The 15,887-nt window shown below is 40.2% G+C and overlaps 2 protein-coding genes across 3 annotated transcripts; one reads left to right on the forward strand and one right to left on the reverse strand.

Moving 5' to 3' along the window:
- Nucleotides 1–714: 714 nt before the first annotated feature.
- Nucleotides 715–4,774, reverse strand: gid8a (GID complex subunit 8 homolog a). The gene is made up of 5 exons (XM_079558633.1): nucleotides 4,593–4,774; nucleotides 4,164–4,291; nucleotides 2,854–3,050; nucleotides 2,528–2,725; nucleotides 715–2,115 (listed from the first exon to the last, which is right to left on the reverse strand). The coding sequence occupies exons 2-5, from the start codon at nucleotides 4,282–4,284 to the stop codon at nucleotides 1,942–1,944; spliced, it is 690 nt and encodes a 229-aa protein (XP_079414759.1). The 5' UTR covers nucleotides 4,285–4,291; nucleotides 4,593–4,774; the 3' UTR covers nucleotides 715–1,941.
- Nucleotides 4,775–8,872: 4,098 nt separating this feature from the next.
- Nucleotides 8,873–14,084, forward strand: dnajc5aa (DnaJ (Hsp40) homolog, subfamily C, member 5aa). Of its 2 annotated transcripts, none has more exons than XM_079557901.1 (5): nucleotides 8,873–9,019; nucleotides 9,784–9,908; nucleotides 10,457–10,670; nucleotides 11,219–11,390; nucleotides 13,103–14,084. In XM_079557901.1, exons 2-5 carry the CDS (start codon nucleotides 9,799–9,801, stop codon nucleotides 13,204–13,206), a joined length of 600 nt encoding a protein of 199 aa, XP_079414027.1. In that variant the 5' UTR covers nucleotides 8,873–9,019; nucleotides 9,784–9,798; the 3' UTR covers nucleotides 13,207–14,084. The 2 variants fall into 2 exon arrangements, with proteins under 2 accessions (XP_079414027.1, XP_079414028.1); XM_079557902.1 differs by having other exon boundaries at nucleotides 13,106–14,084.
- Nucleotides 14,085–15,887: the final 1,803 nt, after the last annotated feature.

Raw genomic sequence — 15,887 nt, forward strand, 5'->3', positions numbered from 1 at the left:
GACCATATATCATGAATGGATACTGGGATAAGATAACATAGCTGTATAACGCTTTTACCTTTCTTATACGATTAGAATATGTACCAAGGACAGACTGTCTCACTAGAGGCACCAAAAATCAAGACATCATGTACTGCATGTCATATAAAAATGATCTGTGGACTTTGTCAAAGAGGACATGGGAGATGATGAATGTACAGTACGTAAGCCTCTTTGCCTGTTTGCTTGAACTTGTTTGCTGTCATCAATAAATCTGGCTCTAGACTTCTTATCAAACTTTTCTTTGTTTGATTTTCAACTTCAATAGTTCTCAGGGTCATCTGCAATTTTAGTCTTCATCAGTCTGCATACATATTTGGCCTTTTCCTTGTTTATATTGCAGTTGGGTCATGATTTAGTTATGGGTTTATTATTACTTTCAACACTATGAGAAAATCTGTAATCTGTAAACTGCATCTGAACATGAAAATGACAATATGTGAAATGCTGTTTCTCTTCTGCCTTTTCTTCAAAAATGTTATGTTTGTTTTGTCTGTTGGATTGCATTGTTCAAATAAAAATCTTTTACGCTCAAGTAGTTCGGGCATTCATTCATGAATCTAAATAAAAGGTCAAAGCTTGGCAAATAACACACCACAACTTTTATCTTTAATTTATTTTAATAATAGTAAATTTGATCTTAAAAATGTTTCATTAATAAAAGAGATGCAAGCTCTCCAAGTCTCAATATTTTTACATAGCAATAAATCAAACTTAAAACGATAAACAACTAGCAGCAAGTTTCTCCAAAAAAGTAAACAAATTAAAAACGTTGTATATCCCACACAAAATATACATGCAACATAAAAAGGAAAATGCAAACTGGTTGGACATAAGTCACAAATGCTTGAAATTGTGTGATTGAAATTACACATTAAAACAATTCGGAAAATGTCCCCAAAAGGTTTTTTCAGCAAAAGGATTTCAAAAAATGGTCAAATGCTTTTGACCATATTGCCTTTTAATGACCATAGAAAGAAGGCAACTCAATTTGGTGATAAGCCACTTCTCAAAACTAACATTTTATAGGTGTAATGTTTTATAGCTCAATAGCTACACAATAAATAGTTCCTAAGATTTAAGTTTTCATTATAAATTTGAAGAGTCTTGTGTGAAAACAGTAACAATAGATAACATGGCTTTTATTCAATTGTAGAGGTTTCTGAGACTTTGTAATACATTTAAAAGGCCAACATATTTCCATGTTTGAAGCTCTGATAAAAGATAATCACTGCTTTTTATGGCAGTTTTCAGTGACAACACTTGGAGGGCAGTCACTGTTGCCGTGGAGCATCAGGAAACAGTGGCACCTCTAGACGCCAGACGTACCCGTGTTCCCCAGCTGCATCGCCTGTAGTATCATTGTGGTTTTCCCCACAGATTTAGGATTCGCCTGAAGGTTAGGGTCGAGATTGTGTGGATTTGGACATGGGACTGTCAGCTGGTCACAGTGCTCCAGACAGTGTAGGAACATTAGCCTGCTGGCCTTCCAAGCAGGCGCTTGCTGTTGTTTTGACCTCCAAGGATGTCACTTGAAAACATCTATATTTCTTATAAATGGACAATACAGTTATTTCATTTAATTATTGTGCACTTTTTGTTTGTTTTTTACTGAAAATGTGTTATTGGTGATAAATTAAAAAAACTGAAATAATACTGATAATAAGACAGAATACAAAAAGCTGTTTACTTCTCATTATATCCAAGATTTAACAAAAATGTTGAAGTTGAAATTGGTTATTACTTTTTTCACTCAGAAAATACAGTAATTTATAGTTTGCACAATAACTCTTGCCTCTAATGAAGGATAAAAGAAAAACAACATAGCTTATAGTTTATATGAGTTACCTTGTTGTCACACAGTCACTGACAGATCATAAAGTGTGGAGACATTCACAGACTTCACTTGGGGTCCTCGATGGTGCCTGTGCTGAGGTCAGTCATTTTGGGATATTTCACTTTCTTCTGATCCAGCTCATTCTGTGCCCACAGCAGCAACTTCAGAAGTTTCGCCAGTTTCGGCGTGGACTCCCTATTTTCATAATCAAGCACGGCTTGGTTGACCTCACTCCATACCTGCAATTCAACATAAAAGAAAAATCAGTGGTAGCACCTTTCAGCTTTATAGGAATAGCATGGTGCCTTTACGTCCTCCATCTATTTGCCATCATTGTAGAGGCTTTCAAAATTGTTAACTGGACTGGATTGTTTAAGTTGAGAACGTCTTGCCTCTCTTCTCTGAGACGAGTGAGAAGATGACGACTTGGAAAACCTCTACTACAATGGGATTTCCTTACACAGTAGTAACATGTTATATCTTCTAATTGCTCAGGGAACTAGGACACACCTTGTATTCTACTTTGTCCCATGGTGATATGATAAATCATAACTTTAAGCCAGTGTAAAGACTATAATTATATGCTGTAAAGTGCAACCAAATCAAGCACTGTTGCTTTATGTTAAATGTACAGACAGTAACACAGCTTGCCTTTTGCCGTTGCATCATGTTGAGCAGATCTCCAAAGGGGGAATCCTCTGGGTTGTCAAAAGCCAGGAGTGCGAGTGTCCTCTCCATCTCTGTGAGGCACTCGCGGCTCTCCTCTCCCTGTTCGGCCAACTGTGTTTGGGCAAACTCCAGCGCCGACTCAGTCTCCCTTAACCGAATTAACTCAATCAAATGTTGCTGCTGCAGAAATAAAAAACATTTGCAAACAATGTCAGAAATCCATTGATCCATGATTTTGTCAACTGCGTGGGCCGTAATTACACAACTAGCACAGATTTAACTTAACTTAACTTAACTTAACTGCTCACCTGCAGATGAAAATATAAGTATCGGTTTGTGTCCAGCAGCTCTGGATGCAGACTGTTGATGAGGGCGATAGCTTCCTGTATTTGTCCCTTAAGGATCATTTCCCTGATCTTTATCCTTTCGTCTAAAGAGTCCAAATCCACACTTGGCTCAATCCCAGACTCCATCCTAAACTTCTCCGCCGCCTCCTTGAACCCCTCTGTGGGAAGAGAAAAAATATATACGTGAGGCACAGTTAAAGTGCATGCAATAAGTTAAGACTATTTCCCCAGAACATAGTTACTTGACATTTTTTGTGAAGTTTTATAATTTAAAGCAGAGGAAGACATTCTAAGTATGTAAGAATAAGTGTAAGAATAAGAAAGAATGAGTCCCAGCTCTATCTTTGGAATCAGGGCTGCAAAATACGTCTATCAACAAATTATAATTATCGCTATGTTAGATGATGCAATATCCACAATATCTCTCAAAATTACTGAGCGCCTCCATCTAACTGACATTTGCATATTTTTTTGCAAACAAAAATCCATGGTAACTTTACTAACTTAAACTTTTCCTCACTTTGTAAATTTTAGCCTTAATTTAGGTTGACTTAGAATTTTAAGCCTTGACATAATTTGCTGGAGAAAAACCCAAATTGCTTTTTATCATTTAATGTAAATGTGTTGGAATGGTTCAGTAAGTTATCGCACAATTGTAAACCTCTTAACGCTCACCAGAACCGAGCACATTTTCTCCAGTTTGGCCTTACCCAAATCTAAAGGCTTCTGGGAAAAAAGCATCAGAAACGAGACGAAAACGCGACAAAAGAGCAACTAAAAAAGTGACAAAAACTCAACAAAAGAGCAACATAACCTGATAAAAAAGTGACCAAAAAAAACATAAAAATGCAACAAAAACAACAACAAAAAACCTGCTAAAAACTTATTAAAAAAGAGGCAAACTATGCAATGACAAAAACGTTAAAAAAGTGACGCAAGGGAACAAAAATCTATTTTGATCAGTTTTATTGGGCTCCGCTTTCAGATGAGGCTGTAAGCTCCAGTTCAGAAGCCTTTAGATTTGGGTAAAGCCGAACCGGAGAAAAAGCACTCGTAAAAGGTTAACAAAACTAGATATCTGACCGAATACTGCCATTTTTTCCCCATATCAAACAGCCCAACAAATTTTCCTCACAAAATTGCCACTTGACAGGTGTAAAACTCTAAATGGGCACCATCCCACCAAACTTTAAAGCAACACTTTGGGGGGGGATAACACCAATATGTGTCACATGCACTGTAACAACCAGTGTATCATGGGAATGCCTCACCAGTCACGAGGTAGTTCATAATGAGTCTGTTCATATCTGCCCTCTGTATGTGCACATTGTTCAGTTTGTCCATCCACTCCTCCTTTGTGATGTCCTCTGGCTTTTCGGCATAACTCATCATTGGGAATCTGCGGGCACAAGTCGAGCAGGGAAACATGAGAAAGACTGACACAGCTTGGCCATGTTTAGTATCTGCACGCTCAGAATGACAGATGTGCGGCGCTAAAATGCCTAAATTGTTAATAAGAGACGCCGCGCAGGAGACCTATTGGAAAAAACGCCTAAACTGCTATTTTTCGTGACGTTACACGGCAAACTGCGTCCACGAAACACTTAATAGAAAACCTGTCGCCGCTTCCAAAACAAATGCATTTCCTCCTCGTACGAGCCGCAGCTGTTAGCCCCGTTGTGCGCAAACTTCCCACTAACCTGCACACAGATCCGCCAGATGTCCCTTTTCACAGGCCGGGGGGGGTTAAAGATCAACAAGCCTCGACCAGTGTCCTTGTTTTGAAGAATGTAAATAGAAAGCTACGCGAAGACAATTCCACCTTATTGAGGTTAGCTAACTAACCAGGGTAGCGCGGACATCTCGCGAGAGCTCATCATTGTTGTGGCATCCGTGATTGGCCTGAGCGCCTACGTCACGGTTGCTGAGGTAACTCTTCTCCACTGCGAAAGATGGAGGACGTGCAAAAAAAACAACACACACATCCGATTAATGATCAATTCACTTTCAAAAACATATAGAACGTATGCAGATTAATCGTGTTGTGTTGGCAATTTGTTTATTGAACCATGGCGCGCGTGTCCCGTGGGTCAATGCATGTTTTATTTGGTGGTGCGTGATTTTAGGGGCCAGACTAAGCACTAGCTCACAAGCACTAAATCCCAATTCAATCCAAATGTTCCAAATCAAAAAGGAATGACTCAATTGTAACACCAACAACACTGATCGTAACCTTTTCTCACATTTTTGTTGTGTTTTTTGCCTCCTTTATGGCACCTTTTTGTCGTTTTTTCATCCTTTTTTTTAATGTTGTAAATGTTGCTTTTCATTTTCATTCTTTGTTATTGTGTTTTCATCCTCATTTTCATTGCTATATTGATATTAAAGATGTTAATGTGTAAAAGTAAGAATTTCTAGAAAAGCCTAAGTGCGCCTGATTGCAGATTGGTGCTTCTTACACAACAAACAATACTTGTCTGTCATGATTGAGAGGACTTATGGCATTGGCTATTCTTATTTTTACATTTGGCCTATCTTACTTACAGCTATAGGGTTGCAAAATGATTTTCATAATTGGACATTTTTTTATAAGGGAATTCATGGGAATAAACTGGGAATCAACACTGAAAGATGGTTCTTTACAAATTGATGGAAATATCTATCACCCGTAGATGAAAAGTCTCAAAGAAATCGTCTTCACTGTCTGAAACCATGGTTTGAAGACGACAGTGTTTTAGGTTGTGGCCGGTACAAAAAAGAGTGTTTGAATGAATGGAACAGACTAATTCCATGTTTGTATCCATCTTGCATATACTCATCAAGTGCGTGCAGTCATTTGTCACCTCTGCTTAGTTTCATGCAACCCTGTTTTATGATATCAGGTTATTAATTTAGGCTCTTGCCAGGACGTGCTGTTGCTGTGAAGGAAATGAACAAAAGTAAAGCCCTTAGCTGATAAACATGATACTAATATGACCAGAAATCACACTTAGACTTAAATTTGTTTGTATCTTTACATTTGTAAAGCAAATTATCGATCAGATAAGTTGCCTTACAGTGCTGCACCAAACATCAAGGCAATGAAACAAAACAATAAACAAAATAATGTAATGTTCTGGCAAATGTGTCCAGGCAAGCATAATGTCCAAATAAGCGTCAGCAGCAGATGGAAACAAGCTCCAGGGCCTCCCCCGTCCTTATACTCTCCTCAAAAACACAGTGGGAGAAAAGATAAACCTGAACCACAGAATGAGAGATCCACTCCCATGGACGGACAGGCTATAGACTCAGGACAGATGGGAGCCCCTCTGGACGGATAGGGCTGAAGACTGTGATACTAATGACTGGCCATCTGAAACAGAGGAGGGGGACACCATGTAAAAAGTGATGAACAGACTATAGGTAATAGGAAATATTGTATCATATTTAAAAGACAAAGTATGCAGTAAGAAGAGCTAGAGGATAGCGCTCTGTGTACCATTATACTTCCCACAACAATGTCACTCCTAAGGCAGCTTTGCTTTAGGCTGTGGGTTTGAGCTTTACCAATCTGACCTGACTGTAATTTGAAGAGGTACGTTTTGAGCCTAGTCTTAAATGTAGAGACTGTATCTGCTTCTTTAAAATGAGCTGGGAGTTGATTCCAGCTCATGTTGATTCCAGCTAAAGGCTCTACCTCTGAAGCTCGAGGTATCACTAGTAGCCCTGCATTTTGAGAACGATGTGCTCTGTTTGTTCAACGTTCAACGACGAGGACACACAGGTTCTGCACGTGGACAAGGAAGACTACAGGCTCTGTCGGTGGGCCTACTGTAGGTCTGCGGATGTAAAATGAGAGGGTTTTCAAGAAAGAAGAGCGAGGACAGGGGTGGAGAGAATAGAGGAAAGAGAGGGAGGACAGAGAAAGAACGGAGATGAAGACAGACAGAGGGGGAGGAGAGAGAAAGAGAAAAGCAGGATGGATAATTTTTGTCAAATATCTTTCCTCCATGTCCTGCTCTGCTCTATCAGTCTGTAAGGCCTTTGCAAGTCCATTGTCCATGTCTATGTAAGTTAAATAGCCACAACATGCTTTGATGGTTCAGCCCACAGATGTCAGCTAAATGTTAAGGCCATGAGAGCAGAATTTAGGAATCATAAACTAATTTCAACAGCCATTTAAAATGCCCTTTAGTCCTCTACTGGTTCTCAACTGTGTCAGGACCCACCATCACGCCAGCATGACGAGCTGTGTCCCAAAAAAAAATGTATTTGTTGTATATTATCTTGCAAACTATTGTATTTTCCCCACATATTTATGTTGAATTAGCCTTAGATAAGCCTAATGAGCTAACATCATGATGAAAACAAGCTAACAGTCATTTTAACAGACTCAGATGGTGTTAAACAGATGGTGTTATTATACTATTAAAAGAAATGGTCTTGCAACTCAGTTCCATGACCCACTTTTAGGTCCCAACCGACCAGTTGAGAACCACAGCTCTAGAACAACACTTGGGGTCTGATATCAGGCTAAATTATTAATGATGATTATTAATGATGATGATTCATTATTATTGTCATTTTTGTCATTATGTTACTGGACACTTTATCAAAGGACCATCTTGGGTTTTAATGAAGCCTTGAGTCTGTGGATACCCAAGATGGTCCTTTGATATGGGGAAGAACCAAGAGACAAGACAGGCAAGAGACAAAGTCTACTTTTTTATAATCTGTTCTCATTTTTATCCTATTTTTATTTACTCTCATTCCCTTATTGTTGTAATTCCGCCCCTTAAGATTTTTGCTTTTACTTCTTGTACATAAGATACCTCTTTTTTCTACTATTTAACTGTTTGCACATTTCCTGTCTTGTTGCACACCCTGAGTGATCTTATTGAATTCCGATTGTTACAAGTGAATTTCTCCGTTGTGAGATCAATAAATCAATATCTTATCTTATCTTATCTCATAAGAAAAGGAGTGCCATCCCCTGATGCGTAACAGGAGATGAGTAACTGCAGAGGATTTTCAGGCAACACAAAATCCGAGTGGAGAAGAGAAGAGGCAGAGTGCTCGCTGGATCACCGCGTAGTAGAAGAGTAAATTTGCTAAAAGAAAATAGCAAACAAACTTAGAAACCAAATGCACTTCAAACTCGTGGGGAAAAGCATACTTTAAACGGAAAAGAAGATGAACTGAGGCACTCAGAATTTGGAGAAAAAAGGGTTTATTTAAAGCGTTGCCGATACGTTTCAACTCAAAAGAGTCTTCATCAGGGTAAGTGATGTGTCTTACCCTGATGAAGTTGAGCTGAATCGGTAACGCTTTAAATAAACCCTTTTTTCCGCAAATCCTCTTTTCACACAATCCCAGTGTCTTTAGTGTCCTCCTCTCAGTGTCAGGAAGATTGGAGTGAGCATTACAGGGAAACCAAGCAGCCTCTCTTCAAAATGATCCCAGCATCGTAGGGAAAACAACAGTGGTCCACCTTCGGCTGTGCACCTCCATCTAAAAGCCAGTAGTTTTACAGTTGGAGAACAGATGGTTTGAGAGAGGGGTAACGGAGATCATTTTTGCCATGTTCCCCTTACTATAATGGCCCTTTTAAAATCAGATGAACGACCGTCCTTTAAATTTGTTGATGCTAATATCCATCACATCTGTTGGTCTTCATCAGAGGATAACTAAGACTTTAGTGATACTGTAACAACTTCAATAGGTGGTTGTTGGCAGTCTTGTTCCCTCCTCCCAGTCTTACTTCAGACACCTCTAGCTTGGGTCTAGTTGTCACATTTTCTGACCTGAAGAAGCTTCTGCGAACAAGCGAAAAGTCCTCAACTCAACTAAATAACAAAGAGGACACATTTTCTCTGCAAACTACTGTCGTTTATTGCTACTTTTAAATTTCGTCCCTGATCTGAACGATCCTTCAGCATCATCATCTTCCCAGAGTCAGGCTCACATCATCCAGCTCGGGAGCGCGCACGCTGCGTCGCCGTAGGGTACCGGGGGGCGGGGCGTCTCTGCTGCAGCTGTCCATGGTTGTAGCGGGTACGTGCGAGATGCGGCCATAGTCACGCTCCACTGTCAGATATTAGGAGGCTTCGGGATCTTTGTTTTGAAACGTGACGGAGCCGATTGAAAGGTGAGCCTCTTCGAGCGTTTCGGATTATGCGCTTCCCCCTGAGACATGAGCTCCTGCCCTTGAAATTTACTGCTGACGCCCCATCCATCCCCTGCACCCAAGAGTAGGCCAGGAACCAATATGGATGCTGTGCGCTAAGGTGGTGGTGGTGATGCTGCTGATGCTTGCAGAGATTATGTGCACACCAGTCACTGTCCAATCCTTCCTCCAGATATTCCACTATAGACTTTACAAACTATTTCAACCAGTCGATTGGCAAATTGCTACAGGCTGTCAAAACGACCCGGCCAACATGTGCAAACGAGCTACATGTATGACTTCCATCAAGTAGACTGAGGGGGCCACCGTTTGCGCACCATGACAGGCTTCAGAATGGCCCTGGAGCCTCGATGTATCCGGAAATTATTATTGCAATACTGGATAAACCGCTTTTTTCGAATGTTAAGATGAGAGATAAGGTGAATTCAGCATTGTGACGAACCAACATTGCAGACCCACAGTGTTAGAGCAGCTTCTAACTGCAATTGCCCCAGTTTTAAAACCCTTTATGTGTCTATTTTCTTCTTTCCATCTTTGTGCTAGTTATCCTATTCTTACAATATTAGCCCTTTAGCCATTCATGATTCACTGATATGCTGCCCAGCTACAGTATCTATGTCTTTTCTAAAAGTAGGCCTCCTTCTTGACCCTCCTATCCCTCCCATTGTATTTGTTGTGTAACCTCTCAAGCATGATTGACATTATTTTTTTTTGTGTGTGCTCAGTTTGGGTGACGCAGCATGGCCGAGCACCAGAGACAGCGGTCACTCTCCACAGCTGGAGAGTCTCTCTATATTGTTCTGGGAGTAGAAAAAGTGGCCACAAATGACGATATAAAGCGATCTTACAGGTAAAGATGTCTAAAGCATTTTCATGATGTACATTCAGCCTCATAATAGAATAGTTTTGTGAGGGAAATGGCATAGTATAAGAGTGAAACATGAAAATTAAAAGGAAACAGGACACATGCCTCATGGATTTCATAGTAGTTTAATTCATCTTAGCCTTTATCCTTACCATAACCTAAGGGTCTAACCTTGATAAGGGGCGACAGTGGCGCCGATGGTCGTCTCATGATCGGAAGGTTGGGGGCTCCTGCGGGTGCACCCTGTCGTGGTGTCCTTGGGCAAGACACTTCACCCACCTCGCCTCCAGTGTCTGACTCTGGTGTGTGAATGAGAGTATGAATGAGTGAGTGGTTCCTTGCCGTAAAGCGCTTTGAGTGCCTAATGTAGCTGGAAAAGTGCTATAATAATATAGAAGTAGATATGCAATGTTTCTGGTTACGCCATATTACTCTGCTATTTCCATCCTAGTACCAGGTTATCACTTTGCTTTAGTGCAAGTTGCATGGCTTGGCTATTGGTATCTTAAGTTGCCATATTGGTGTTCCCCCAGGAAATTGGCCTTAAAGTATCATCCTGATAAGAACCCGGATAATCCAGAAGCAGTCGACAAATTTAAGGAGATAAACAATGCCCATGCCATTCTGAACGACCCCACCAAGCGGAATATTTATGACAAATACGGCTCTCTGGGTCTGTACGTGGCTGAGCAGTTTGGAGAAGAAAACGTCAACACATACTTTGTCCTATCAAGCTGGTGGGCCAAGGTAAGTCTGCGGTGAAGCTGGAGTCTTTTACGTGTGCATATGGTTACATCATTGAGAGGTGTTACAATATACATGAGGGGTCATTTACCAAACATTTGCTCAAAACGAGTAGCACACAGCATTCTCTCATTTACATATCAAACTTGGGGTCCTAATACTGTAATGCAGGCAATTTCACATGGTAAATTGGACACAACATGTCCACAAAAACAGCATATTTTATGTTTCAGCTTGCACTCGCTTCTATACAGCACTTGCCCTTGATAAATGACCCCCATAGTGTAACTGTTGATCTTAGTTCTATAGTTGCTGCTTACAGTATTGTAGAAATGTTAATTAATCGCTAAACTGCTCTCACTGCTTTTTGTGTTGTTCATCTTCCTAATGAAAGAAGGAATCAGCATTTAGAACAGTATTTTCCTTATTTGGAAAAGTGTTTAGTATTGATTTTTAAATGTATCCCTTTTCCTTGGTTTTTACAACACAACCCTGTGTAAATCAGTGTCAGTGTGAGCACTCACTCCCTGGGCTGCCCCTCTACCCTCCAGGCTCTGTTTCTCTTGTGTGGAGTGGCCACTGGCTGCTACTTCTGCTGCTGCCTGTGCTGCTGCTGTAACTGCTGCTGTGGCAAATGTAAACCCAGGCCACGAGAGACAACGGACCAGGAATTCTACGTGTCGCCTGAAGATCTGGAGGCACAGCTGCAATCGGACGAGAGAGGTGAGGGTAAACCCCCAAGTGACAAAATAGATATATCTACGTCGAGCTGCTCGATTTCCAACGACAATTTGTGGTGTATGTTTTATAGTGAATATTCAGTTCTTAGTGCACATTTTAAAGAAGTTCTGAAATATATAACTAAATTGTCTATGAGTGTCTTTAAAAGCAGAATACAAATAAAATGCATCGTTATTCTTATTAAGAAGACTGAAATATGAACTGCGATATTACTATTCGGATAACCTCACTTTAGCATCATGGAGAAATAAGTATACCAGATAGATAAAAAGAAAAAAGTATTTACTGGTTTTCCTTTAGGATATTTCTGCATTACTACATACATTACTACATATGCAGTATTTCACACAGAACCACATGAGCCTGCCTTTGTCCCCACAAAACAAAGTAATGAAATGAGCCGTGAAACAGCTGCTGTTTCACGCTTTATGGCATCTTCACCTCCTGCTGCCTTAAAGGGACTATACGGAGTTTAAAAGTGTTCAAACTAAGTATTTTCATCCCTCTAAAGCCAGCCATGTCCTAATGTATAGAATGAGCTCAGACCTATTCACCACAACTGCCTCTAAAATCCTGCACTGTCACTCTAAAAGCTGTTACTTCGGGTCCTAAGAGCCGTCATGCCCGAGCTTAAAGAGGGGGTATTATGCTTTTTTCAATCACATAGCACCAGTCTATATCACACTACAATGATGGCGAAACCTTCTGTTGGTCTGTAAATGCAGTAAATTAGAATAACTGCCTTGTATAAAATTGCTCTCTCAAAATGGCTGTAGCGAATGTCTTGAAATAGGCCTCTGTCTCTTTAAGAACCTCTGACTCTTTCCGACACGCCCCCTCCACACGCTGTCTGTGGCATCAGTGGGGAGGGGGTTCTGCTGAGGAGCAGTGGTTGGTTGCTCGGCTGGTGACGAAAGCTCGGAGGCGTCCCCAGGAGGTGGGGGCGTTCCTAGGAGGACTCAGGCAAACCTATCCCTAAAATGGCTGCCATCAGAGTTTTTACAGATTGCTCAAAAATACGTGAATGTGCCAAGGCAACACTTCAGGCATGTTTTTAATGAGGGAATGACATAATAACATGATGTAAAGCTTGAAAAAGTCGATTTTGCATAATACCCCCCTTTAATATAGAGACTGCAGTTACACGTAAGACCTGAGGTGGCAGTAGTGAGCATAAATTGACCAACTTGCATCTAGTCTCTTTAACTAAACCCATTACCCAACACAGTGGCGCAGTTGGTAGAGCGGGTCGTCTCGTGATCGGAAGGTCGAAGGTTTGAATCCCAGCTCCCACAAATTCACACTGTTGTTGGGCAAGACACTTCATTCTACTTGCCTCCAGTGTCTGCCTACATTGGTGTGTGACTGAGAGTGTGAATGGGTGTCTTGTTCCTTACTGATAGAGGTAGACAAGCACTATATAAGTTGAGTCCATTCACCCAAATCATCCTCAAAGCCTCTTTCCACCCTGTTCATAACTTTCCCACTCTAACCGCATCTTGAACCACATTATTAATAGCTCTGAACAAACAGGACAATTAAATTCAACCACAATGAGAGCTTATTTCTGTGTGTATGTACTTGGAGTGTGTGGAACTGCTGAATGGGTGTGTGAAATGGAAATGTGTGCTTTTAATACAATATTTGCTGGGGCTGTGCTGACCGACATGCCTGCCCATTGTGCGTCCTGACAGAAGCCGGCGGGGACCCCATTATGCTGCAGCCCTCGGCCACAGAGACGACCGGCCTCACGTCGGACGGCCACTACTCCTACCACACCGACACCGGCTTCAACTAACGCCCCTCCCAACCCTACGACCCCACGACCCTCGGTCCTGCCTGTGTCTACGTGAGGGAGGCAACTCTTTCTTCACTCCACACAGAAAGCCATGCAGAGGAGGAACCAAGTGAGCATGGCTTAAAAAAAAAAGAACTAATCCAGGCATATCCTCCTACTTTACATTTTATCTGTTCATATTCCATGCAATTGAAGTGCAAACAGCAAAACAACAAAATTATCTCCATGAACAACACTGTCCCCCCACCTGCAGTATGTGTTGCATCATGTTGTAGCATGCACTCTTGGTTACCAGAAAATCCTGAGATAAACAACATTTCTATGGCGACATTTCTTACTTTGCAAGGTTCGTACGTGCAATGTGTTCAAAAAGAGTTTATTATAAAGATGATTAAGAATAGATTTATTATAACGAGTCGTGGTCCTGGGAGGTGCCACTTGTGATGTGTGCGTTTGTGGTCAGTGCTAAAAGTCTTTTATCTTTCTTCTCTTTCTGACCAGACTGTACATTTTAGTCAAACGTAGACATTTTTCTTCATCTTGTGAGAATGTCGAATTGAAACCTTTGATTTCTTGAACGAGTTCAACAAGCGTTTAAATAATGAACTTAGTCAACATAAAGCCAAGGAGCTCGATTTTGTGACTTCATATGTTGCTGTGTGATGCCATTACTATTTGCAACAGTCTTGATAGAAAGAGGGAAACATTTTACGCGGTCTGGAGATATTGTTTTGGTGAATTAAGTCTAATGCTGTGACCTTTTTAGCGGGGCAGATTAGGCGGAAAACGGTTCGCATTATGATACAAGTGCCATGTTTGTCAGGAATGCTGTCTTGGTCCAAAACTATTCGCAGAAAAAAAAAAAACCCATCAAAAACCATCACTATGACAACAATAGAAATGTCAATGGACTGAACTGGGGCAAGTTCCAACAAATTCCATCATATACTGGACTGTGTAAACTCCCATAAAGTATAGTAGAAAACCCTCCAGGAAAATGGTGTCCAGCTTTTCGGAGAGGTCCCTGTCCAATTTTGCGCTTGTATCAAAACGTGAAAGATTTAGCCAAAAAGAATGAGCCTAATCTGCTCCACTAATTATCCATATTGTCTATATGTAGAGTAACGTTTTTATTTTAGGTATATCATTTGAGCCAGCACTACAGGCAGCTCGGGACACTTTTCATACTTCTGACTTTCTATATACTGTATATTATTGTTTATTTTTATTTGCCACAAACAGTTACCAATTGCCGTGTACATCTTCGCCACTCTTCCATAGACGCTAATGACGTGTTTTGAAACTGTTTACAACCGGTGAGCTCCTCTTGCCCGCCCTATGCTATTAACAGTGCGGATGTTGACCTCTGTGGTGTGTGTCCTGTGGTCCTTGATGAAAAATAGATGTATCTGTCATGGCTTTTTCATTGAGATATTGAAAAACGCTAATGTAAATGTTCTTAGTTGAATGCACTGTGTGTTTAAAGAAAAAAAAAAAAAGAGTACTATAATGGATCCACGATCAGGAAGCAACTCCATATAGTGTAATTATAGTGAAATGATTATATGATGCAATTTTCATTTTATTTATTTTATACTTCGCCATGTTGTAAAAATCGATCGGCTGTCGTTTTACCCGGTGTTGTAAAACCTTTGGATTGAGCAGAAATGGTTTCATTGTTGCTTGTACATACACTTTACCCATATAAAGTATAAACCTTAAACAGTTTCTGTTGTAGCATGGTCCTCGTGTGTTTGGATGAAAACAAGTGGATTGTTGATCTGATTTGCTGTTGTTGAATAAATGTTCTTGAACATTTGAGCATCCCTTGTTGCAATGGATTATTATCGCAACAAAGACAATCTCAGGAATAGGGAAATAGATTTTAATGCCGCTATTGTACAATATACTGCTGTGTTTCTAAAATGGCCCACACCAAACATCAAGGAAATACAGGTGAGACTCGTAAAATTAAAATGTTGTTCTAAAGCTCGTTTATTTCTGTAATTCAACTTAGAATGTGAAACTAATACATGATATAGACTCATTACATGCAAAGTGCCTTTAAAGAAAAACAAAGGCACTCCTCCCACATCATAATTCTCTATTTACATTTTAAAAGCCTTTATTGAGTGCTAAAGTCTAAAAACATATTGCTGGTTTCTTCAAATGTCATGTGTCAAGCCTTTGTTATAATTTTGATGATTATGGCTTCGAGTCCATTTTCAAAAGATTTTAATTTTATGAGATTATAACAAATAAAGGCCATACGTACAGTATCTCGCTTTGCAAGTAATGAGTCTATAATATCATATATAAGTTCACAGTTTAAGCTGAATAATAGAAATTAATGCACTTTCTAATTTTCCAAGTTTCACCTCTGCTTGGCATTCTGTATTCGGACTATACCAGGTCTAAATAATAATAATGACTAAACAAGAGCATCCCTCCACTACTACAACTTGAATACACGCCAATAAAATCAGATTATAATTTGAAATAAGAGAAATTGGCACATACAGTGAAGCTCAAGCTTTGAATAGTTAATACCACCAACAAATAAATAAACCAGTGGCTTAACCAGGTCTACAATGAGACTAAACCTGGTTAACTCTCAGTGTTGGGGAGAATACTTTGAAATTGTATTTAGTTACTGAGTAATGAATACTTGCCTTAAAATG

Source organism: Gobius niger (genome assembly GCF_951799975.1).
Source record: "Gobius niger genome assembly, chromosome: 6".
Taxonomy (NCBI): Eukaryota; Metazoa; Chordata; class Actinopteri; order Gobiiformes; family Gobiidae; genus Gobius; species Gobius niger.